A 27,253-nucleotide genomic window follows, 5' to 3' on the forward strand; every position below is an offset into this window, starting at 1 on the left:
AAACGCTTCATGTATTAATCTGGGGTTTAGAGGATTCTGGTAGAGAGAACTGGAAAATGACGCCAGCGTGCAAATAACCTTGTCATCACTCAATAAAAACACACGGATGTGACAGGTATTTCACTAAACTGTACGTTTATTTCTCAAAGAGACTCCAATCCTAATCCAGAAATTGCCTCAACAAAGCTGTGTGAGAGTTGTCTGTACCTATAGTCGTTATGCATTTTGTTTCCGATTTGACAGAGTGCATCCCTATACAGATCAATATAAAAACAAGTAACAAGATTCAAACCCGCCCTTCTCTGCACATCTTCTAAGTTAAAACATCTCTCCATCGTAGTATATTTAATATTAAGTGCATGGCGTTCTTTAGGGAGAGAAGCGACGACCGGGAATACGTCTGCGGTTCGCAGGCTAGGCGTTCTTGGACTCATCGCGACGAGTGACACAAAAAACAGCATTGCTAATTTTATAAGGTATTATTTTACCTAGTTTTACTTCCTGTTAAGTTCTATTACCACTATTTATTTCTTACTTGATCTTTAAAACGGCTTAAAAGAATATTTATTCTCATTTTAAGTTTCAAGAAAACTCATTCTTGCTTGCTAACGCAAGTTGTACGTTGTGCTGCGTAATAGTTTTTTTTTTTTTTCTACCTTTTCTTAAGTTCAGATATTGAAGTTAAGTGCAATTTTTCCATTTTTTCTCTTTTTTGTTTCTTTAGTACAATGAAGCCTACTTAAATGAAATGATAGAATGTGTAATACTTTCCTTGCACCTTGTTTTTAGTCAGTGCCACAATAACGGACATTACAATTAGGTGTACCACTTAGATAGTACACATAATATGAACTGCAATTTCTCACAAAGATGTCTGTTGCCCAATGACAGCAGTTTGGCGAATAGTGAAAACACACCCGCCTGCTGACCTGACCGTCTGCTACTGTGGGGTGACCACCCTTCAACCAGCCTGTAACATCAGTGCTACACCTGTGGATAGGTGTACATGAAGTTGGCATTCTTGTGCCAGCTGACCCTTTAAAACGAAACCATCCAGGGCCGATACCGTTGTCACATTTAACAGGGTGTCTTCCATAAGTTATCTTCCTGTCAGCATTGTTCAGTCTCGTGTAATTTTGACATTCTGACATAAAAAAGACAATAGTTAAAATGATCAAACTTGAAGAAGCTGGGAAGCGTTGGATAACTTTGCGGTTAAAATGTTCTACAACGCTTGTTCCAAGCGGCGAGGAGCGAGTAGAAAGGGCTGCTTTCGCAGGCTGACGCGAGATGAAGAGCTGCTTTGCCGCTTGCTTGCGCGTTCTCTCTCGTTCGTTTCGCTGACCAACAGAAATGGACAGCTTAGAAACCATATTTCTCAAGGGCCTGATACGCAGGCTACTGCAGTACTCAATTATAGCGCCAGATATTAATTTTGCTCGTCGATGTCATTTAATTTCCCTGGACTTTCACGAGAAAATCTTTTTAGACTGCAACAGGATAATTCTTTTTATATCCATCGAACAGAAATATTTACAATGCGGAGAGTCTTGGCGATGCCACTGTGTTTTTTTTTTACCGGTTTCTACACCAGTTTTTGAATGTTTGTTTAAGCGGTTCAGTTTTTGTTGTTGTTGTTGTTGTTGTCTGTTGTTTATTTCGAGTCAGCTACCGAGTACAACCCCTGAAAAATTTCGTTGTCATGACGATAAACACGATCAACTGTTAACTGATCAACTGTTGTTGAAGCTTGTTAAGCGATTGTAGCCATTAAATGAAGGTGTTTATGACGCTAGCCTATTGTGCTTTTTCATCGTCTCCTTTAAAAGATGCTACGATGAGGACCTTTTGAGGTTTTTCTTCATTTCTGTTGAAGTTTAAACCTTTTGACGAGTTTTTTCCCTTCCAAAAGGTGATTGCAAATATCTCTCTGTGGGTTGTTAGTAAACCCCGTAACCGCGTAACGAGAAACAGCGTAACGAGTTTTTAATTTTTTTTCCGAAATCCGATTTCTCCAAACTATTGAGTGAGAAAAATGATTTTACTTGCATCGTTTAGTCCTAAAAAAGATATCCTCACTTTGCCTCTTCGACGAGGGACACATACGTTTACGTTTGCGAAGGGGAAATGTTCAGAGAAAAAAAAAAACGAGAACGGTTAGGGGCTAATGCACAGAAAAATCGGGCAAACCGTGGCCACAGCTTAAAACCTAACCTATCTTCATTTTCAGTTTATAATAATGTTTAAATGATTTATAACACTGTTGACGTTTAATTTCAAAATGCGACGGAGTTTCACTGTGGGAATTATTCATGATTAATCTGCAACACAGCCGTACTTTGTGTGGTCACGCAACGTTCCTCCCACAAACAGGCTGTTAAACACGCTAACTGTTCGAAGAGACGCGATCATAGACGCTCCTGACAAAAGGACATCCTCTTCATTTCAACACCGTTTTATAAATAAATAATAACGCAAGCGCTGACTTGTGCTCGTTCATGCGCCTCTTGCACTGAAATAGAGGTATCAGTGACTTCGACGGACTTGCTCCTATCCTTGGTTTGGAAACCGCAAATTACGGCCGGCAACAATTTCTTGAAAAGAGACAACTGTTTCCTCCTTAGCAGCCATGGAGAACAAAAAGGTTCAAGGTGGACATTCGCATTTCTTGTATTTAATGATGAAGGAATTTAATTTCATCCGACTCTGCTTTTGTTGCGCGCTGTTTGTAGAGTTTGTACTAAATGTAGGAGAAGTCTAGGTAGTACAATTTAATGTAACTTTTACGTATACGTAAAATTCAATCCTTAGTTGTCATCAGGGATGCATTTAACAACAATAGAAATTTCAGTTAGTTTGGATCTCAAAGACTTAGATCAGTTGAACAGCAAGAAATGTTTACTGGGAAAACTGGAAATACAATAAGCAGAATTATTATTCATTCAAAATATTTTCCCAATCTGATTGGCTAAAAGCACACGTTTAATTCACCATAACCAGTTACGGATGACCAAATTTTGAAACATTTTGTGTTTACCTTAGGAAATGACGTCAAAAATGCAGTCTTCTACAGGTTAATGAACCGTTAACCGAGTAGCCTGTTCCAGGTGTTCAGATAGTAGAGCGCGGCGGTAAGTGGGGGAGCGAGTTAACTTGTACCCCGGGAAAACGGGAAGGGAAAACCGGACGGGGGAAGGGGGCGGGGGGGGCGAGAGCGAGAGAACGCCTGTAAACATTGTTAGGAAAGGGTCGTTCCGGTATACTGGATTCCAGTATACCCTCTTATTGGTCGATTATGACACCATCTGTTACCACTCGAGCACTGGTAACATTGATGAGGAATGCGATATGGGGGGAGAGAGACATTTGTTATCGAATAACGCGGACATCGAAGCTACTATAAACAATGCAAACGAGCATTTTCTGTATGAAGAATCTTTTCGTGAAGAGCAGAAAATTTGCGAAGGCCTGAGGGTCAAAACTAGTGGGGTAGGGAGAGGGCTGTTTTGACACAACCCCTTCAGTAAGCAGCAGTGTTCAGTACAGGCTTTGACTGGCAGCTACCTTGGTCTTAATTTGCCCTAGCCAGCTAAATCAGGCTTCTGCTGAGAATGATTATCATGATAATTGCAGAGCTTAGTGGGAGGTGCAGACAGTCACCCATTGTCCTGGGTGGGAAGGGTCAAAGTCTTGGTTCCAAGGACACACTTAGCATAGGACCTTTAGACACTCACTGAAGCCGTGTTTTCATAAATACAGACAGATATATATATATATATATATATATATATATATATAGTACCACAAGTGAAGAGTAAAACAATATGTTTTTCGTCTCTCACCTATATTTCGGCCGTGTTAAACGGCCTTCATCAGGGTGAATGGCCGTTACAAGCATCACACACCATTCTTACATGATAACGAACAAATTTGAAAACTTGCACGCGCTACAAAGAAAGATAAACACACGCGCGCTCTTACCGGACGCGAGACCTAGTCGACCTATTCTGGCTGTAAAAAAAGTCACTTATATTCAAGCCCTGAGGCTGAATACAGTTCAACCTATAGGCCCACTGGCCTTCTTTATCCCGGAGAGCTGATTCTTCCCCGGACACTCTGTCAATTAACTGTATACTGACATCCTCAAGACCATGGTGTCCCGGGCCAAAAAAATGTCTATACAAAAGATCATCCTTGTTTCTACCCTCAAAAGAAAGCCTTGAATGCGCTCTAAAACGGGCCTTATGATTGTTAAACCTAAGCCTAAATTTTGTTGTTGTTGACCCAACGTACTGCGCATGACAAACCTTACATATACGCTAACCCAAACTGTTTTTCTTTCCCCTTCAGATTTCGAGTTACTGGGGTCCCCTTTGTAAACTTACTAGTCTGCGTACCTTGTACAACGGCTTTACGTGCCGGACCCAGTGAATTATTATTTCTCCTTTTTCCTTTGAAGCTCAATTACAATCATATAAAAAGCCTATAAATTCTGTCCTTCTGAACTTGAGTGCTAGTGGCATGATGCTTCACGGCTCTCGCTTCAAATTGTGCGGTTTTTATCTCCTTTTGGCCAGTGCTACTACGGAGTTCAGTGATATCAAACTGAGTTTAGCCCCTCCAGAGCCACGTTAAGACTCTCGGGAGCTTTAGACTCCGCATTCTCACAATATTTGGTATACCTATTTCCTTAGCAGTCACGATCTCCTCCCATAAAGTAATTTCCCGTGATGTGGTAGCAGGTGTGTATTGCGGGCAAATACGTATACCCATCAAGGCCGAAAGCCAAGGCGGTTAACAGCCTCCGGTTAGCCGTGAACTCTTTCACCATTTCTTTTTTGTTTACTCATGTATAAACAGATAAACTGCCGCATGTTACCTAAAGAAGAGGTTGCTATTTTGAATTAAATGCGTATTGAATGAGGCTGGGTATGAAATTATGAATATATGAAAATGATATATGTGATGAACTGCGGAGTAAAAAAAAATATTTTGAATGAAGATCATTGCAGTAAAACACGCAACTTTTGCAGTTGCAAAAAGAAAGCCTGAAAAAAATTCAGGCTTGTACGGGATTCGAATCCGTTTTCAAGAACGGGTGAGGGAGCCCCTGGGATGTTTTTTTACTCTTAACAAACCAGTTCCACGACTCATTCGAATGCTTGTCTCTAATTGGGCACAAAAACTATTATTGTGCCCAGTGAATCGGAGGCCAGAATCTATCGCGCTGCTTTACCTGCAATGCAAACTCGACTATTCGCCGTACCGAGTGTCTGGCTCGAGTAGGAAAGCTTTCTTCGAGAAGATTTTTCAGTGAAAATGGGCCCCAAAAAAGCCAAAGAAATTCAACAATTTTGCAGCATGTTAGCCAAACAAAACAAAACGAAAAATACACCAACCGAAGTAATCAGACTGTGGACTGATCGCAAGGACATTCGTAAACACCAGAGTACTTCCAGGCTTGTTCATTACAACTCTGGACGTTTACTCTACCAGTTTTGTTCGATCCCATGTGTCACGAAGGAGAATAGACCTTTTTACCGATACGGCGGCCATGTTGAATTAATTCGATTTAAGGAGTATTAAGGGATGCCCAGGGGGCATGAGCACATTTCGTTTGTATTTTCGAGCGCTTCTCGGGATATTTTTCTTAACTGGTTTACTTAGAATAAGATTGTTATGGGAAAAAAGATGCTTGTGCCGTGTTTTGATGTATATAATGACCGCCCTTTTCCCGAGAAATACACAGTGAAAGACCATATTTCTAATACTAAACTAGAAAAAGGCGATCATTATTACATCCAAACAAGGCACAAGGATCTTTTTTCCCATTACAATATTATTCTAAGTAAACGTTAAGAAAACATGTCCCGAAAAGCGCTCGAAAATACAAACGAAATGCGCTCATGCCCCCTGGGCATCCTATAATACTCCTTAAATCGAATTAATTCACTATGGCCGCCGTATCGGTAAAAAGGTCTATTAATGTTTAACAACAAAATTAAGCTTACATAATTTACTTTCAAGGGCGAAGAAATTTCTCCTGCAGTCGTGCCTGACAAGTATGCCGAGCAAGCGTAACTCAGAACAGCCACTCTCACGATTTCGCATGAACATCATCCTAGAAGTGTTCTGGTGTTGTTTACGAATTTAACTTCGATAAGTCCACAGCCTGATTTCTTTAATTTATGCATTTTTTGAGATTTCCGTATAACGCTATACATTTTTTAGATCACTCGGGAATAAACAACTAGGCTGCCGGGCCTGGAAATGAGATTGATCAAAGGGATATTTGCTTGGAAAAGAGGCTGCTTGGGCAATATACCGTCGAATCGATGGTACATTTCTTGTCCCAAATTTGGTCAACGAAAGCTGGTTTTGAATAAATAATACTGGACAATATGTCATCTTATATGGCTACAATAGTACTCGCGCTCTGATTGCCTGCTGAGTGGGCATGATTTTTCTTGTAATGACGGGGCATTATGAAACTTTTTCTTGGCTCGACGCTTTTTTGAGTTGTGAGTAAAAGGTACGAGCGCGAGGACGAAAACAACAAAAAAAAAATTCCTCCACAGTAGAATGATCTTTTGTACCCATTTCATTCCCATGCTTCTATCACAAGCATATTTTTGCTAAGGGTCGAACGGCAAAGTGGTTTATGTCAGTTGGACCTTTGAAGGTATGTTGTACCCCATTCAGTGCAATTGTCATATATTGCACGTTTATCGTGAAGCTACTTTATCTCTCGAAGAAAACTTGATCAAGAAGCCCTTGATGATCCACGTTTTCTTTTTATATTAACTATAGCATGAGTTTATGCCAGCCATTTGACCTTTGTCGTAACGTTTCACTTACTCTTCTGAGTCTTCCTCAAGTCGTGACCGAAAATCTTACTCCCACATTTTCTATGGAGTACTGAAGTCTTTGTGTTATCTTAGCTTTTGTTTTGTGGTGAGGGTATTGTTCAGTTCTCTTCTCTGCAACACCAAGAAATCACTGTTATCTTAACGCACCAGTCACACCCAGTGATGTAAGAGTTAGTCTGCTGATCTCCAAACCACTGCCTTAAAATATCCACAAACACTAATAAATTTTAGGCTACAGAATTAAAGCCAGATAACATGAGAAGCCTAAACAGTTGTTAAAGGCTGGTTACATGTGCGACATCAGCATAAGCACAATCTAACCGGAGTACTGCAGAGCACAAAGAAGTTTACCCGCTAGATAAGGAAACGGTAAGATACGCAGGACAATAAACTACAGGCGCTCCTAAAAGTTTACGCCACAAAATAAATCGAAAGGGAGAGAAACGTGGGGATTCGTGACGAGCGGCACATTCCTGAAATCACTTAAGTAAACTGGTGCGATACAAGAAAACGGAAGTTTAATGTTCCATTCTCATGTGTTTCATTACGCCTTGACTTGAGTTGTCCCGAGTAGCGTTCTGAAGTATTTTTGGCTTGCAAGAGAAGAAGTTCTTAAGAATTCGTTTAGACGTGTCTGCGCGTCACAGATTATGAGGTGGAATTTCGAAGTGTTGGTTTTTGAGGAGAGGAGAAAACCGTAGTGCCAAGGAGAAAAAGCTCTCGGAGCAAAGGACAGAACCGACAACAAAATCAACCCATACATGGTGTCAACTCTGGGATTTGAATGCGGGCCACATTCGTGGGTTGAACTTGTTCCACTATTGAAAAATCAAACCTAGTGAATAATACTGATGCAAAACTTTCTTTCTAATTTGTAATTTTCAATAGTGACATCGACATTGTACTTGTTAGTAATATCGTAAAATAAAGTAAGTGGTCTCTCTGCCAAAAAGAAAAATCACTCTTGAAGTTATAAAATTTGACAAAATATCAATTTTTTATCAAAACGCTCGAAATGCAGCCTTAGACAACCCTCTTTCGCTCTACTGCGCTACTGCGCATGATCAAAACCACGTGACTGTTCATTTTTCCCACGTAGTCCTACGGCTACGGTGAGTTGTTGAGCTGTTTCGCGTAGTCGGGACTACGGAGAACGTTTCGCTCGTATTTTGCCGTCTCGGTAATTCAATAATCTCGTCTTTTCGTAAAAAAGTTTTCAATTCACCTGCTTTAAGTGAGAGGCAAGCGAAATATGTAAGTTGTGTCTAATTTCTGCTCAGATTTACGCTTTTAATCCACTGTTGTGACTACATTTTTATCTAGCTAAGCTCATATTTAAATAAGCTTAGCTTTTTATACGCAGAATTCAGATTGACAGCCTAGGAGAAGAGAAATCATGCAGGTAATTTACTTTCTCTTCGCACTTGAAAATTGTCAATGTTTGTTCGAACTAATTAGTGTGTCTTTCTACTTGTGTAACCTTTGTTTATGCGAGTTTTTGTATCGCGCCATTTGCTGAATGAGAATGATGTAAACATCTTCGAGACAATCGAAACTCGGCATTTCAATACCTCAAAGTACATCAGATTAGTAGTCGGAGAAGTCCATCTTCTAAATCTAATAAATGAGCTATTACTATTTCGTTTCTGTCTATTTCTTTAATATTTGACATAAGTATTCATGGGCGAAAAAATAAAACCTGCGTAACGAAAACTTTGTTTACCAATTTCACCCGACGTAATTGCTTCCTTCAAGTATGGAACAATTTGTTCATTGTTCTAAAGATAAAATCACATGCAAAACTTACTTGCATTTTTGTGAACTGAGATAAAAACAAGAAAATCTTTGCGTGTTGTTTCCCTCTCCGCCTCTTCTCTCGTAGTCTACTGTCTGTAGTGCAATCTTAACGTTCACAAACAAAGGACAACGCTCGTCCAGCCGTAGTTCGTAGTCCGTAGTCTCCGTATCTTAAACTCCCTAGTAATAAAACATGCCTACGGGGCTGAAGCGTCTACTTTTCATATACGGTTAAGGTTTTTGCTATCAGGGTTTTTTTTACAATATCACCTGTGCAATTAAAGCCATTTCCAAAATATCCTGGTTTGCATGTACAATTGTAAGAGCCTTTAGTGTTGTTACAGAAAGCATGCGAGTCACACTGATGCTTTCCTGTGTCACACTCGTGTATGTCTGCAAAATAGTAAATAAAATGCATTTAGAAGAATCTAATTTTTACTGAATGATTCCTTCAATCGTCTGTTGAAATCTTTCGTAGAAAATCATTTTGATGATCACCGTTCCCTTTGATTTCGTGCCACAATAAGTTAAGTGGCTAAGCCAGACGACACACCACTTCATGGAAAAACAAAGGGTTTGTACGTTCTATTCTTCCTTACCTACCCATAAAAGGGAAATGTGATTTCTCTGTATAACTCCTTTAATAATCCCCGGATGGACGTAAATGTCCATAGGAAGTCTGAAATGTCTTTCATCTCCACTATAACCGGTGAAGGGCGCGGGGGAGAGAGAAGCGCCTCCCACGGACTAAGGGGTGGAGCCTAGTCGTGTGACATTTCAGACTAGGCCATACGCAGTTTTCCTGGTAATGCAGCCTTATTAGGCGCATACAAAAAATAAAATAAAATAAAATGAAATAAACGACATCGTCTGCACATTCCCTAAATTGAGATTCCAGAAGCGTGGGTAACCACATTCAGACATCGACTACACAGCTGCAGATTAGTACGACTGCGGACCGCATGGTTGTTGGAAAACTCACCAACCATAAACGAGGCTCGTAATGCCAGATAATGCTAATGACTAGCAACTACGGGGGAATAATTAGCCCACCCACATTAGTACTCGACACAATTGCCTAATGAAGACCAGAAGTACTCAGTTTGAAACGTCGTGAATGAATAGCTATAAGTAACGACTATCGCGAGATAAACGATAAACTGGTCTGCGAGCAGGCTCACTTGTGCGAGTTTCGAGTTGTTTTTGCGGTGGAACCACCAGCCCTAGCTGGCGAGAAGAATGGCACGAGGAAAAGCGAGCCTGCAGAAGAGCTTAGTATTTTTTTTTTCAAATTCGTCCCTTAACAGGTTTCAAGTCACTATCTAATATAGGAATAAAGAAAGATGTGAACAAAAATGACAGAATGTTACACGAGGAGATTTTTGCGGCACATAGCAAAATATAGTTATAAAGGGGCGGAAAAAAGCGGCGACAAAACCTGCAAATCCAGCAAATGATAGTTGCCGAATATGCAAATATTTTTTTGACGTTGAATATGGAATTGGAGAATCGCTCTATTGTTATCGCCGGTTTCGCCGGCTCCCGTTGGCGGCAACGCGGCATTAATATACCGTGAAACCTGTATTAAGCGAACAGCCTCGGGGAATACTATACAGGGTGTCCGCCTAGTACAGGTTTCGATAGGTAACGTCATATGAAGTGTCAAATGCCATTCATATAAACAGTGGAAACGTTTAGAATACTCCTAGAAACAAGGACGATACAAGTTGGCATTAATTTCTTTATCAAAGTGAACCAATTGATCATAGCGCCATAAAAATAGATTGCAACTCAAATTTGAAGAAATCATTGAGTGAAACAAGCTCCCAACAAACAAAACGAAGTAGAAAACAATACCGTACCGTGCAACTAATCAAATAAGTTCGTCAAATCACGTTTTCTTTAAAAAGTATAAATCGAAAAATTTCTAGGTGGCAATTCGAGGCAATCTTTCCCATTTCCTATGTCTGGCATGTTGGGTGGTGGAAATTAATTACAAGTGTCCGTTTAATACAGGTTGGCAACAATAAAAATGACCACTTCAGGTACTTTTTAGGTGTCCGCGTCTGCTTAATAGAAGCTTCCGCTTAATAAAGGTTTCATTAAAAAAAATAGAAGGGAAATAAATTTGGGGACTTCGGCTAGCCCAGGAGAGGAAAATGTGTTTTCTGTGTATACCTCCTTTATTAATCCCCGGATTAACGTAAATGTCCATAGGTAGACTGAAATGTCATTCGTCTCCACCCCCTAACCCGTGAAGGGCGCTGGGGAGAGAGACGCGCCCCCTACGGATTAGGGGCTGGAGACGTGTGACATTTCAGACTAGTCCATACGCAGTTTTCCTGGTAATGCAGGCTTATTAGACACATGCCAAAAAAATGAACGATATCGTCTTATCTTCATACTTCCTGAACTGAGATTCCAGAAGCGTGGGTAACCACTTTCAGACATCGACTACACAGTTGCAGATTAGTACCACTGCGGACCGCACGGTTGGTGGAAAACCCACCAACCATATCCAATGACTAGCAACTACGGGGGAACTATTAGCCCACCCACATTATTACCCGACACAATTGCCTAATGAAGACCAGAAGTACACAGTTTTAAACGTCCTTAATGAATAACTAAGCCGTAACGACTATTGGTTGTGTTTTCACTAGGGCGATTAACTAGCTGAACATTCTTTCTAGGATTTGTTTACAAACCGAGTTTTACTAGTTAAACGTGACAACTGTTTTCACTGTGGCAATCTAAGCCACTAACTCAGAGGATTCAAATTGCAAAAGCGCGCCATAATAATAAATGAAAGGGGACGAAGTGCTTGTAATGACTTCTCGTGTGATTATTTTCGCTGTATTTTTGCGAAGGAGAAGGAGTTTTATTCAGCAAATGAGGCTTATGTCCTTACAAATGAGGAAGATGCGACGAAATCGTTTAATTCTGTCAATGCAACAACGAAACAACATTCAGTGCCATAACTGGGATAAGTGCAAGACTATGTGGGTTTATCCAAGACCACAATTCTGGTTTAAGGATCTGGCCGAAGAAATAGACAATGCAGTGGGGTCGGTGGGATTGTAAATCGAAAGAAATGACTGTTGGAATTGTCCGCCATGTTGAATTTCTCAAGCTCAACCAAGAAGCAATAGCCTCTGGAAAATAATATTACCGGATTATTTGGCAGGCGTCTGTCACTACGCGCGATCCGATTGGCTACAGCGTTTATCAGGACAAGTTATACCATCTCGCGAGGTAGTATAACTGTGCGTGAATTTCCGTTCGTAAAGGCGAGAAAATCCCTTGTTTTTGCTTGTGAAAACAGCTTGCATTTTTAACTAGCTAAAACCAAGACGAGGTGTTTTCACTGTATTTCCGGACTTTTCCGGCTTTATCTAGTTAAAATTTTCCTAGTGAAAACACAGCCATTGGGAGACAAACGATAAACTGGTCTGCGAGCAGGCTCACTTTTGCGGACAGAATGTTGCACGAGGAGATTTTTGCGGCAGATAGCAAAATATAGTCACGAAAGAGAGGGAAAAAAGCGGAAACAAAACCCGCTAATCCAGCAAATGATAGTTACCAATTATGTAAATATTTTTTTGACATTAAATATGGAATTGGAGAATCGCTTTATTCTTATTGCTGGTTTCGCCGGCTCCTGCTGACGGCACTGCCACATTAATATATACCGTGACCCCAAACTCGGACAAGTGAGCCTGTTCCCAAGCGGCCTATTAGATGCTATCATGTTGAAACTATTTAAAGAAACCCCTAACGATGAAACATACACCTTAATGGAACTCGAAAATATTTATTGAATAGAAGTGCTTTCCTATCAGGTTATTAAGTGCTATCAGCTGAGGGTTTTCGCTTCCTTATTTTACCTGTGCAGTTAACGCAGTTTCCGATGGCCAGATGGAAAACCAGGAATGGACCTCTGGACTGGACTGGACTGGTTTTTTTTAGGGAGGTAATTTTTTTTGGAGGGTGGGGGGGGGTTATTTTTTTTTCTAGTCTGTAAAAAAATCACGTTTTCAACCTTTCCCTAACAGGCTATATTTTTTCCTTCGGGGGGGGGGGGGGGGATGCGAAAGGGGTTTTAGTTTTATATAGACTTCTTTACTCTTCTCTGTTGTTTGTTGGTTTTGTTTTATGTCTGTCATTTTTAGTCTGGGTGGGGGGCTTAGATTGGTCGCTCTGTTTGGCTCACGGCCGTCACGTTTCACTTGAAAGTTGAAGAAAATAGCAGGAATGGATGTTACGTAATAAAAAAAAACATGATCTGTTTCTTGTAGTCGATCTTTTTGTCGAGGGTCGAAAAGCAAAGAACCTTTTCCCTCCCTGTGAAGGTAGACAGGTCGTGCCTAAAAAAATATCATAGACCTTAGGCTTATATGTCAGTCACGTCTGCCTCTTCCTTGCATGGCTATTCAGTGCGGTAGTTTGAATATGTATATTTCACGGATTCTTGTTTTTTAAACTATCCCACTGTATGCGATCGATTTGTCCTGCTTTCAATGAAGCAGAAACGCACCATGAAATTCTAAAAGACAGGTCATCGATAATCACCGACACTGGAAATCGTGACCTACAATAGATACGTAGGTGCGTAGAGTGATATTAGATGGTTGATGCTATCGCCCGAGTCGCCCCGCAAAAATAAACTCCTTCAATTAATAACCTGAGTATCAGGCGTTTCTGGGGGAAAAGGGGGAAGATGAAAGCGAAAAAGGGAGATAGCTGAAGGAGAGAAACTCCAGATTTTGGATGTGTCTCACGATTTGCTGAATGGTTTTGTGTCAGCAGGCCTTCTTTTCTCTTCTCCCCCTCCCCCATCTAAAATCTCCTCTACCCCAGCCCCTTAGGAAGGCCTGATACTCAGGCTATCAATTAACAACGTTCTGCAGCAAAACCTGAAATTATATCACTGCAGAAATCGGAAACACCCTGGAATACGAGAGGAACGCACACCCAACACTTATCGTAGCCTGCGTAGCTGGCGGTATTGTGTAGTAGTTGAGTGAGATTTGGCGGCGAAGCCGTTGTAATATAGTCGAGTGAGATTTGACGGCGGAGCCGTCACAAGCAGGGAAGCCGCGAGAAATACCGCCTGCCAGAGAACAGTGATTTTTCGAATGCCGCCCACTTTTGTCACCTTAGATGATCGCAATTAAATCGGCCAGTCAAAGAGAAACTTGCAATTTGAAACTTCCGATTATTTTCGCGCGAGACAGTTTAGAAATAAGCGTTGACAGGCTAAACACGACTCCTAAGCTCGTGATAATGTGAAACGTGACATTGTGAGTTTGCTTGAACAGAGTTTGTTTTATTTCTCGGCTCTCGCGCGAAGGTCACTAGCACTACACAGTGCATGTATCATTCTAAACTTTGACTGAGTGAATCTTTTTTGCAGCACCAGGCATAACATTAAAAGGTCATGAAGCTGGTTTGTTACACGCATACTGAATAACCATTTCCGGTGGTTTATTCTTCTGTAGGTGTTCCTGATAGGATTTGATCTCAGATGCAGTTGTATAGTGTTTTAATTTTCTTTGACCTTTGTTTCTTACGGCTAAATAAAGACAATTCCAGCGCTGTGAAGTTTAAAGACGCCAATTCGGCAATTTGGTCATCAATTATGCTCTTTTTAAAGCGGAAATCACAATCACAATCACTTTACATGTACGTCTTTTTCAGTTTGCCATCTGCTCCCTAAATTGGGAAATATATGCGAAGGCTCATCTAACATGATTGACATATGTATGGCCATCGACCAATCCGTTTCCCCGCACACTGGTGTGCGGACTATTCAAAATACCGGCGTTTTCTGCCAGGTGGTATTTCAACCACCTCGTTCCTACTCCCTTTTTTTGGAACACGGCTCCGCCGCCAAAACTTTAATCTCGCACCCACATAATACCGCCAGCTACGCAGGCTACACTTATCGGCGCAGTTGATGGCGGCAGTGGGATATTAAATAGGAAGTCATGCGGCGAAACTAATTTTGTACACATCTTTATCCCTAATGCGCATTTCAAACAGAAATTAGAAGAGTCTGCAGCAAAAAAAACTATCTTTCACAACGGCTTCAGCGATTATTTCCTATTGTGCTCGAAAAGGGTAGCTTTTATTCACGCACAGTGATCAGATGGTCGGCAAGAAATTCGACCCTCGACAAAAAGATAGACCCTGTTTCTTGCACGTACCAGCCGCCCCATGAGGCTTTTGTTGCTACACAGAGTAGGGAGAAATAAAAATGCTTTTATTGTTCTTATCCAGTCCAGTCCAGTCCAGTCCAGTCCAGTCCAGAGTCCAGTCCAGTCCAGAGTGCAGTCCGGGATTTCCATCTGGCTGGATTGGCGTTGACATTTAAGCACGTGTTAACCTTACGAGGTCATTATAGGGTAATTAGCTTAACACTAACCAATTTCACATCGATTGCCAGAAAATCCAGGCGAGCAACTGCAGTTGAATGCATTGATTCGGTCAGTGCAAGTTCCGTTGTTTAAACAGGGTCTGCCCTCACACTCGTTTATATTTGAAGGAAACAAGAATCACAAATATAAATTGCAAACAACAACAACAAAAAGAAAGAAACAAGAAACCACTTTTACCATAGTTAATTGAGTGGAATGGTTATGAAACCCGTCAGACTCCTTTGTTATATGTTTTTGTGGACCTGAAAGTGCACAACGTTCAAAAGAATTCCTATCATTTTGATTGTATTGACCAATAAAAACGTTGCATTAATTTATTCCGTAACAATTTGCCAACAGAACACAAAGGATTGTGCACTTTCAGGGTGCTTCCAACATAAACTGCAGCACTGTTGTTTTTATCATTGATGTTTGCCGCTTTTCATAACCAGTCTCCTCTAATAACTATGCTTTTACGGAGGTTTCTTTACTGCATACTGACTTCAATGAATTGAAACTTGCGAAAGAAAGGTATAAATGCCAATAAATCTCTTCTTCATATAAAAACAACAACAACTGAACATGCAGGACTAACACCGTCAGTTAGTGTATAGATTTTCAAGCCGATAAACAATAAAAATAACAGCTCAACACACAGCTCAACAATTTCACATCGATTGCCCGAAAACCCTGGAGGACAATTGCAGTTGAATTCGTTGCCTCGGTCAGTGCATGTGCCGTTGTTTAAACAGGGACCGCCCTCACATTCGTTTATATCTAAAGGAAATATATTATAAAAAAATAACGACTAAGATAAATGCGGTTTTTTTTTTTTCGGCATTTTCATGGACCGAGAGGAATTCGAGGTCAATAAAATTGCAAAATTAACATACAGTTATCCAGCGGACCCTAGAGCCTCCCGATAAAAACGTATGTTGGTATAACATCATTTGACATTATCATTGTCAGATGATATCGATGATGTAGGATCCATGTAGGATCGGATTTAAAGTTGATCCATATTTTTTTAGTTATCAGCATTCAACGATGTCCAACATTAGGTGTTTAAACGGGATACATAGTATGTTGCGTTTTGGCGGAAATGCAATGCAAATAGCAGCAACTGGTAACTAACCAATTTCGCATCGGTTGCCGGCAAATCCTGGAGGGCAACTGCAGTTGAAGCCATTGATTTGGTCGATGCAAGTTCCGTTGTTCAAACGAGTAATATTGACACAGTCGTTTATATCTGCAGGAGAGAGAATCAAAGATACATATATATATATATATATATATATATATATATAAATGATAATTTCAGAAGAAGGCCTGTCTATAAATAAGTCATTTTATCGATCAAGCAGGGAAATTGAAATTTGTGGTCAGGTAACGTGAAGTAAAAGTTCAGTGTGATACTTATTGGTCGACATTTCTTTCAAGGTAGATTTCAAAATCTTCTAAGTTAGATTTTTTTTATTTTAAGAGCTCAAAGAAGCAAAGGTCAATAATATAATACCTAAAATCAGTACAAAAGCTTTATGCTTGCAAAGTGCGTTAATTAGGGTCTCACCTGTGATTGTATTACAATAAGTGGCAACATTGTTTCAACTCAGTATTTCTTACTCGTTTCGCAGTCTTTTCCGGTGAATCCTTTCACGCAGATACACTTATATCCTTTTTCCTGGTACAACGAAATGCATTTTCCAGTGTTCTTACAGGGCAAACTGTCACAACGAGACTACACAAAGGAAAGGATACGGCTGTAAGTAAAGACCATGATTTTATGTCAAAGTCAAAATATCCAGTAACGTGACGCATAACATTTATCCATATTAGACAGGTGCTGAATTTACGGCAAATTCAGTTATTGACTTTCGTCGACCAAGTTGAGCCCCAAGTTTTAGTTAAATCCAACATTAAGAAGGAATCAATCAGGAAATAGAGTAATTTCAATTTTTAGCGGACAAAAAAACCTGGTACCAGAATAGTTTAAACAAAATCGCTTTCTTTTTTACATTTTTCAAGAGCTATTTATATACAAGTTAGTTAACTGTAATAACAACAAATACTATTTTCATGGGAGCCCGATAAATAAATGTCAAATTTTCGCAAAAAATTGTGAAAACAAAGGTAAAACTCTGAAAATGTCATGTGTAAGATGCCATTTTATGAAATTTGACGTTTATTTTCTCGTCCTATCATAAGAAATTTACACGTCTAACTAATTTCATCTTTAGCCCTTTAAAAATGTAAAAACAGAATTCGATATTGTTTAAATTATTCTGGTACAAGGTTTTTGACCACTGAAAATAAAAATTACCCAATTTCCTGATGGATTCCTTCTTAACACAATTATTCCACCTGCCAGTTGTTGGATATCGGCTGGCTCAGTAATCATCTCAGACGGAGCAAGTGCGAGTGGAACAATTGTTTTATTTAGTGAAAACGCCCAAAAAATATCGATTTATCTTCCGGACTTTATTTACTTTTTAGGTAGCAAAAATGTTATCAGTCATATCTGTGTCTAAGCGAACGGACTGATGAATAAATAAAAAAAATGAATGAATAAATACATAAATAAATAAAACATATTTATTTAGCGGTGAACGCTTGCAAAAATTCGTCAGGATTCTACTTTGCTCGACAGCTAAAGTGATCGCTGATGATATGAAATTTGAATTGCATATTCAGCGCAGTTACAATCTAAAAAAAAAAAAAGGCTAAAATTAACTTCGGTTGGCATGTAATAAGCTCGTTAAATACACAACAACTCTCTTTGGGGTTCTCTGGGTCTTCATTCCCTAGACCACGCGCGATACCCTCAGGGAGGGAGGGATGGGGCAAGAAAAGCTTACAATCGTGTTCAACGCATCAGCTGGCCAGAATCGCATAATGACTCACACGTGGCAGCAGCTTGCATATATACATGAGGGTCTCAATGGGGTGGTGGCATTTACGGTTATCGGCTAAAATTTTGGCTCTTTTACGGCTATCGGCTAATTTTTTTCAGTTACGGTTAACAAAAAAGTTAAAAATTAACTTCTTTTGTTTCAGAAAGTTAAATATTAATTAACCTGTATTTTTTGTATCTTTAAAGCAAAATAAAGGTCTTAGGATCATCTCGGGATATGAAATAAGCTATTCTTTTGAAAAATTTTAACATTTGATAGATCATACTTTTTATAAAGTATTCCACTTCTAATATTATTTTACACATAAAAATGTCAATAGTCAATTTAAAAATAATCTTTGTGAAAAAGTTAAAGCACACACGCGAACGCCTAACTCAAGGCCGGGGCGCGACATTCATTACAACAGAAATGGCCGTTTTCACACTAAAGACGGATTATTCGTGTGAGACGGGTTATCCGTTTGATGATTCGCGTCAGATAGGTAATACGTCTTAATTTGAAAATGGAAAAGTTTTAATTTTGCCTGAACAATCCGCCTGACTTTATCCTTCAACTTCGACGGACAGTTTGAAGACGGGATTATCCGTTCCAGATAGCCTGTGTACAACCTCCCCTTCCCTCAGAAAAAAAATCGGAGAGGGGGTGTCTGTCGGGAAGGGGGCGACTGTACACAGGCTAGTCTCAGACGGATAATCCGTTTCTAGCTCTAGTGTGAAAACGGCCAATAACAAAATTCCGTGTCCAGTGTTTTTAATGGTAGCGAAGGACTGTACGGAACCACTGTCAGCCGTTTTGCCTTGTCCGCAGGCCTTATTATTTCGCGCGGCTCATGCGTTTCGGGTCACGTGGTCCGAGCGAGTTCGCCACCGAAATGCCTTGACCGAAATTGCGTGGGAAGACGCCGTACAGGGACTAGGCATGGCAATGTCTACGGTAGCGTCAGAGAAAAACAGGGAAATGTTGTTTATCGGCAACTTGTTTTACAAACAGTGAGATCTCGTCGTGTTGTTTCACTAGTGTTTCGAGGGCACGACCTCCTAAAAATCGCAAATATTAATCCCCAGCAAGAAGCCACACTTTCGCTATGGAAAAAAAAATAGTTCCCCGAGAGAGCGGCAGAAATGGAAATGGATCTTGGTCTTCACCTAAAAGGCGCTTTACCTAACGTGCGTACGGAACCACACTAGCCGCGAAATAAAAATCGCAACCATAAGTGAGTTTAGTACCTTCCTTAAAAGTAGCAAATCTAGGGAAGAATTTCTTTTACGGTTAACTTTTTTTTACCCTATTTACGGCTAACGGTTAAAATTTTTCAATTTTTACGGCTATCGACTAAATTTTTGGCCGTTTTACGCCTATCGGTTAACCCCATTGAGACCCTCATACATGGGCTTGGCGCTGAACTTCCACCACATGTATTTAATCCTGATAAACAGGTTTATCACTCACTAAATACACAACAACTCCCTTTGGAGTTCTCTGGGTCTCTATTGCCTAGACCATCGCGCGATACCCTCCAAACCCCCAAAGAGAGAAAAGGAGAGTTAGTGAGTGATACCCTGGCTCATCTGTTGGACAGCCACAAAGTTGTAGCGTAGTGAATGGTCTAAGTAACGCTCATATGCAGTCGATTTCCAGTCACCTTGTAGCTTAATATAATCGCTAGGCACGCCGCAATGCAAGGCAAATGAGGCAACCCCTCGCCTGAAGTAGTGTCCAGAGAAAGGCGAGCTATTGTAGCCGCAGAGATCCAGTGTTCGTTTCAGTTTTGTTGTGAATATGGTATATGTCAGTGTTTTAAGGACACCTTCCTCCATGTAATAAGCTCGTGTAATTATATATAGTGAATGCCATAATTACACTAAATATCCTTTGATGCGCAGATGCTTAAAGACCAACTGACTAATAATAAGGATTGGATAGAAAAAATTAAGGCGAGGCTCAATTCTAACTGACTAGACTTTTTTTATTGTTTTGATAGTTAACAACAACAAGAACAAAATGATTAGAACGCGGGAGGTGAAAGAGAAATAGCGAAAAATTCCAACTTTAATTATTTTTTCTTTTTTTCTTTTTTACGGTTTAACATAAAACTCGAAACTGAGAATGTTTTGTTCAAAGCTGTGTAAATCGAACTGAACCAGTGCATGGAACCTTGATTTCCTGTTTTTATCTCGCTTATTGTATGGAATATGTGTGAGAATTTTCATTAAGAGTCGGTATTTTTCAAAGAGCTACACAATGACCAAGAAAACTATTGACCAACAACATATAGAGCGGGGACAGCTAGCTCGGTAGTGACAACTATTACTAGTTTAGATTTGACGCACTTATTCGTATTACTTTCTCAATAATAATGCGGCGTGATGCTTTTAGCAGACTTTTTCGTGCTGTTACGAAATATTATAGCACTGCCACCGCCAGTAGAAATATTCCTCTTTTCATGGTAGTCGTGGGGATTTCCTTCCGCCCGCCGAATATCTTGCAAAGAGGCCTTTGTTGGAAGGGAAGCTTTAAAAGGGCTCAAAAGGAAAAAAAAAATCGGGAATTGGTAAAACTGATTTTTAGCGCAGTCACAAAAACAGTTCACAAAGAACAAAATACGAACGGTTTGATAATTACAGGAGGAAATTGTAGCTTTAAATGTTAGAGGTTTTGGAACTAAACTCAACACTGTCTTGTGAACTTAAAGTTTGTGGCCATGCCACCGAATTTAAAAACGTACGTTGTGCTGATGACAGTTTTGTTCAACAATCCGAAAATAAGTTGGACAATTATTGTAAGAGAAATGGGAGATAGTCTATTCGGCATATTACGATAAAACAGGTGTATCAAGTTAATGGCGGAAGGCTAAAACAATAAAGGGGTATTGACGGCAAGCTGGCTTTTCCTTCCGCCCGCCGAATATCGTGAAAAGAGGCCTCTGCTGGCAGGGAAGCTTTAAAAAGGCTTGGAAAAAAAAAAAAAAAACATCGGGAATTGGTAATACTGATTTGTAGCGCAGTCACGAAAACTGTTCAGAAAGAACAAAATACGAGCGGTTTGATAACTACAGGTGGAAATTCTAGCTTTAAATGTGCGTTCCTATGACAATATCAAACAGGAAAGGTAAACACTATAGACCGAACAAGTCCCCTTAGTCTCACAGGTTATTTTATTTGCATTGCTTCAACAAGCCGGCATAAATACGAATTTGCTGTATTAAGTGTGTATTCCAGTAGCTTGTTTATTTGTGTTGCTATAATGGTAATATATCATCTATAAGCAGGATAAGAGACACACTGTGATAATGGAATTAAATTTACCTGGTCTTAGTTCACTTTAAGTAAAGAAAACTAGTCGAGCAGTTTTCTTGTCTTCATTAGAAGAGGTTAACAACTTCGACCCTTCATCCTATTGTAAATCTATTAAGTTATGAAATACAAGTTCGCTTGAATTTTAGTTCCTTCTTCCCCTTTTAGTTTGTTTCCTATTTTCAGTGATGTCATTTTATTAATTATTAAGAACCGACAACAGCGTACAATATATTTTAAAACAGGGCTCAGATGTGGCCAGCCCAGCCATTCGTTAGAGGTTTTAGAACTGAGTTCTGTTTTATGAACTAAATTTGTGGCCATGTCACCGAATTTCAAGACCTTGTGCTGATGATGACAATTTTGCTCCACAACCGAAAATAATTTGGACAGTTTTTGTGAGAGAAATAAGGGATAGTATATCCGACAGATTACGATAAGACAGGTGTATCAATGCAAGTTAATGGCGCCGAAGGCTAAAACAATAAGATGTATTGAACTTTGAGTCATTTTCAAGACAAATATTTTGTTTGGAGGATTTATTTGAATCTGCCTGACATTCGAAGGTACTAAGTAGCGATTTCAATTTCATAAAGTATGTCAGGGAATGTTTCATTAGAAATAGGCAGGCGTATTACTGCTGGAAAACGCTTTTGGTGTTTTGTTGTTGTTGTTGTTGTTTTTTTCCCGCTCCCCCGCCTCCCCTTTTTCATAACTTAAAGGCAAATTCCCTAGCAAGCTTGTTTTCTTTTGCATTTGAAGCACAGTTCGATCAGTGCATTGGAGACTGACTCTCCAAGCAAAGAGATACGTGTCTTATTTACAAATGCTAACTTCCGAAACTATAACTAGGGAGACAAATGAGAGGGTTATTTATTATCCTTCAAATGAAAAAGTTGTGAAAAATAAGTAGTTTGACTCGCCGGAATATAAAAATGATAAAACTCTTTGCTGGCGTTGAACGTATCCGAGTTGTTATATTTGTCCGATGGGAGGAGTTCACACAGAAGTTTGCCGTTGACATCAGGGAAAGCAGCCACGTTGTAGGAAAAACATGAGGGAATTTCTAGACAGGCGTAGCCACAATCGTTTTCTTCTTGAATAAGATTCCGCCCAATACTTGTGATATTGAGGTAGGAAAATTCACTTATCATGAAGTTGACATAGACAAAGTTGTTAATGGAACCTTGGCTGAAAGCTGCTCAAAAGACAAAGAAAAAATGGGAGCTTTAGGAATGTACCGAAAAAAAATAATATTTTCCAAAGAGGCCAGACTGCTGAAAATATAGACTGCTTGAACTCAGGTTAGAGTGTTACCTCTGGAAACACTTGGAAGTGTAGTAAAGATCCCTATTACGAAGACAGAGTATCTAAGAAGTACTTGATAGCCTTCCATGTTTCTTAGAGTAAGTCGCAGGGCAGTGCACGATTGGCCTTCTTCAAAGGTTTGCCTTCGTTTGGAGAAAGCTTCAGTTGTCCAGATCTAACTCCGCTTGTTTATTGCTTCCTTGCTGTCAAAACAGACTGAAATACGATCTTTTCATTACATTGGTAGTATAATATTCATCCCTGGGTATTGTTATTCATGACATTATAACAGGGTATGGGGAATCAATATGACCTGGATAAAGCCCAAGACAGACTGAATTGAACAAGGGCGGATTTAGGGGTGGGCACAGGGCGCCCCCATTCCCCCCTCCATTTGTCCGGGAATTTTTTTCTTTTGTAAACGTGTGTCGGATGGTACTTGGAGCTTTGTTACATAAAGATATTTTCTTTAATAAACATTGTTAATAAGAAAATTTATTGAACGTTGTCTTTGCCGGGAAGTTGTGCTCTCGCCGCAATCGCTTCGGCCCCTGCTAGCATCATAAAGTTTTAATTACTTCTTTGACCCCAACCACACCTATGGTTTATGAAATATTTCAGCATTACCCATTCAATATGTAATCCAGGCATTTGCTAAATTTAAGAGTCTACAGTGCACTAGATTGCATTTCAGAGAACTTCAATCTCAAAAATTTCCCGGAGGAGAATGCGCCCGAAATTCCCTAGAAAAGTGCGCCGTTTGCAGTCTTGATGGGCAATATCGCGCCCATATTGAAACTGTATACTATAATGTCTCTATCACAAAACCCTCCGTCCGCCCCTGTGAATATATAGGTAATCTGGAACTCGACTTACTCGCTGGGGAGGGCAGGTGGGTCGCCAATCGCCCTTCGTGTCAGACAAAGTGATTAGAAGTGAATGAGACAGCGGGCCAGTGTTTCCTATTTTATATACCAGGAGCCAAAGTAATCGGCTCCTGCCTTAATACAAATTAGTGCTTTAAAACATAAAATTGAGAATTGGGTTACTTAAATTGTTAAGAATGGGTTGCACAAGTCTCGTTTTCATCCCACCCTGCTTGGTTAAAGCCTTCCTCACTGGGCAGGACGTTTGGTCGCAGTCGACAATTATCAGGGGCACCCAACGAGAATATGGTTCAAAACCACTTAAACATAGCATTGTCGAACATATTTTTAGTATTTAAACGGTAGATATAGGCATATTTTTATCCTCAAAAAATTTTTCATCTGTTCGGATTTCCTAGCTGAAAGTCTAGTGATCCGAAAATTATAGGGATCAAAACCTACCTTTTCGAAAACTTTTGCCAAAAAAAAGGATCCCGAAAATTCTGGGTGACCTTTTTAGAGTAAAAATCTGTTAAAAATGGGCAATTATACCATTTTTTAGATGTCCGAAAATCCTAGGAGAGGCAGGCAAGCAAAAAATTTTACAACAAATGCTCCGAAAATTCTAGATCTCAAATCGTCTTCCGAACAGATATTTTCCAAAAACTGACGTTGGGTTCCCCTGAATTATCTTGGGCAGTAGTCTTCAGATCAATCAGCAGATAACCAAAAGGCCTTTTTACAGCCTCCTCGTACTGGTTTAAAAAGAAATCAGTTTGCCCGCGACTAGATGATATCATGAGTTGGAATTTATGCAATATGCTTAAATGTAATCCGTCAAAGACTGAGAACACTACTAGGCTGAACATGATGATAGTTAATCGAAGCAATCGGTTCAGCAGATGAAAAACGCGAGGAGACATTTATATGTAGAATGCGTTTTTAAGAACTATAATTATTATTAAAATTTTTATGAGTAGTATTATTATCGTTATTCTTATTATTAAGGCTATTAGAAGGCTATGAAGAATATGCGGATGAAAGCGGATATCCACTTCAGCAGGTTCAAGAGCCGCAAAATTCTTATTTTTATTCTTTCATATGGAAAATTTGCCAAACCCACCTAAAGCCACAAATTTGTAATTAGTAGATGACGTTTAACAGCGGATCTACGTAAATATAATCAACCAGCAACGGCAGACGTCTTGAAAATAGTGAAAAATTATTTTTTCTCATAATGGATACTCTTCGGCACTCCTGTTTCACGTCTGCTCGGCGAAGTAGTACGTACTTTCTATCCAACGATTTTTTTTTTCTCTCTGTCTTAATGGAATGAACCAAAGAAAGAAATACAGCAGAATTCATTTTCAGACTCATGTATTCAAAAATAAAGATTGCCATGTAAAGCAATCTTAAGCATTGTCATTTATCGCGCGACCTTAAGTCAGAAAAACGTTACATTACGAAATTGATTTTAAAGTATATTCACCATACACCCGGACCGGCTGCATCTCAGAAAACAAAAGAAAATGTCAAATATATCTAAGGGTGCTCACGTCATGAAAATCTCTCGTGGAAATGTCATACTGCAAATAGGTAAAACATTTTGGGGTTATTTTGCTATGCTATATCACATTCTGTACCGCTCTATACTTTACCACATATAAAGGACACATATCCAGCCATATTTATTATATTTGGCAGCATGAAATTCCTTTTTTTTTTTCGTCCAATAACGCACGCTTTCCTCTTATTAATGCACATCGCAGTCCGGCAGATCTCACGCACTTGACTGCAGAGCGGAAGGCCGCGAGGTCGATCCTCGAGGCCGGGCCAATATTTACCTTTGCCCTGCAAACGGCCAGATCTTTTCGTGGCTCGGATGAACACGTAAAGTGCCTCTCCTTCCGTCTCCAGTGCAGGAGATGTGAAATTTATTAGCTGTCCTTTAGTACTTTCGTGCTAAAAATGTACAATCTAATGAAGAACGTTTTTCTTTTCTTATTCAGTTTCTTCTAATTTTCCCTCCTTCATGGCTCTACCGTTTTGTCACCTTCCGAAGGTAGCGAAAAAGTTATCTTAGAAGTGCCTTCGCGTAATTCTAAACATCAGCTCCCTCTCTTTGTCAAACATAGGCGAACTGTCTTGTCATTAAACTCCTAAGAGCCATATCCAAGTTCAGAAAGCGGAATTAAAGTTAGTCGTCGTCTGTCTTTACACCCTCCATAAAACGTGAAATTTGGCAATTCTACTTCGAAGTCGGGCATTGACGGCAAAGAAATGTACAAAAACGCGCATTGCAAGTGCAAAGTTGCTTTTCCGACGTTCTCGTTGCGTCGTCAAAACATAGAGTGGTGTTTTGTCTCAAATGGAAACGCGTATGAGCTCGTATTGGAGAGTTTGCTAAACTTCTTGAAAATATGATATTGCATTTTCACTTTGTAATCAACTTAGAAGACTAAAGCCCAGAGATGTTACTTACCTAGACTTCTGTCCCAAGGCAGGAGCTTATTCGAGAAAGTGTTGCGAAAGAACACGAAGGATTAAATGGAATTGCTTCAATTGCAGAAAATTAAAACTTGTGCGGTAATTGACACCTCGTAAGTCACTTTATTTTGGAGTCAATTAGCAGGAAAAAAAAAGGCGGAGCTAGATATTTGTTAACGTTATACGACTATTTATTATTAATCGACAAATCTTCGGTTTTCTTACATTTTACTCACTGAAATTGTAAGTAAGGCTATTCAATAAAAGTATGAATACATGCAAGAAGATCATCAAAAGATTTCAAGTTGCGAAGTCTCAGGGGCAATGTGTACGCTATCCTATTATAAAAGACCGAAAATATTTTGAGCTGTTGTGGTATGTTCCTACAAAAGTTTCATCATTCAGAGCAGACAAACTGAAAACAATTTTAAGCTAATGACAGGTTTCCTATTAAAATACCTATTCAGTGAAAAGCAATGGAAACCCCTGGAAAACGTTTTTAAGCTGCCTTTAGTAGTTTAAGATTGAATCAACGCCAATAGTCCTAAATCAGCGATCACGGATCCGATTTTTGGACATTCAGCTGGAAGAAATTGCAAATAGAAACTTCACGGGGCAACATTATACTGACAATAACTGATATCGAACCCCTCCTCTTCTTCCTTTTGTTCGATGCCATAATGGATTCATGGATCATCCCGGCCCGGAAGTATTGGTGCCCCGTTCTCCGAGTATCAGCTCGCATATGAAAACTTGCCCAGAGCTGAGTCTTTACGAGGCCATTAGCATAACTATCTTCTTTCGTCTCCCAAATCATGGACTTTTTCTCTTCATCCGCCATTAGCTTTATCTTCATGGCGGGTCATTCATTTGCACTTGCCGTTCCTATAAAATATATATTTACAATTTATGATTAACTTCAAGAAGAAGCCTAATGCCCCTCACGAAAATTTCTAATTCTAGGGATTATTTGGAGAGCTGTTTTTTTTTTTTTTTTTTTTTGTAATCATCGAGAACATGAAAGAGAAATACAAGTTGGCAAAGGCTAATTTATCACCAAACGACAAAGTCTTCATAATTTATTAATGAAATGTTATCTCAGAGGAGCAACTTTAAATGATCTCAGAGTCAGTACTTTTTTTTTTTCAGAAGATTTTGAATTGCAGTCGGCAATGTGAATTTTACCTCCAGCACACTTATCTTGATTTAACTTTAACTAATGAGCTCTATAAAGGAATAATATATTCTGGAGTTCTACTAAACAGTTATTGAATCAGCTGAGTAAGGTATAAAGAATTACGC

The 27,253-nt window shown here is 39.6% G+C and overlaps 1 protein-coding gene across 1 annotated transcript in view; it reads right to left on the reverse strand.

Moving 5' to 3' along the window:
• The window catches only part of LOC140946858 (uncharacterized), a 40,108-nt gene extending 14,059 nt beyond the window's left edge, over positions 1-26,049 (reverse strand). The window contains exons 1-6 of the mRNA XM_073395963.1: positions 25,947-26,049; positions 22,214-22,488; positions 16,709-16,823; positions 16,221-16,334; positions 15,750-15,862; positions 15,094-15,196 (exon numbers count right to left, since the gene is read on the reverse strand). Coding sequence (XP_073252064.1) covers positions 15,094-15,196; positions 15,750-15,862; positions 16,221-16,334; positions 16,709-16,823; positions 22,214-22,444 — 676 coding nt within the window. The 5' untranslated portion in view covers positions 22,445-22,488; positions 25,947-26,049. The remainder of the gene's footprint in view (positions 1-15,093; positions 15,197-15,749; positions 15,863-16,220; positions 16,335-16,708; positions 16,824-22,213; positions 22,489-25,946) is intronic.
• Between the last annotated feature and the right edge of the window lie 1,204 nt (positions 26,050-27,253).

This window comes from Porites lutea, chromosome 8, assembly GCF_958299795.1.
Source record: "Porites lutea chromosome 8, jaPorLute2.1, whole genome shotgun sequence".
Classification (NCBI taxonomy): Eukaryota; Metazoa; Cnidaria; class Anthozoa; order Scleractinia; family Poritidae; genus Porites; species Porites lutea.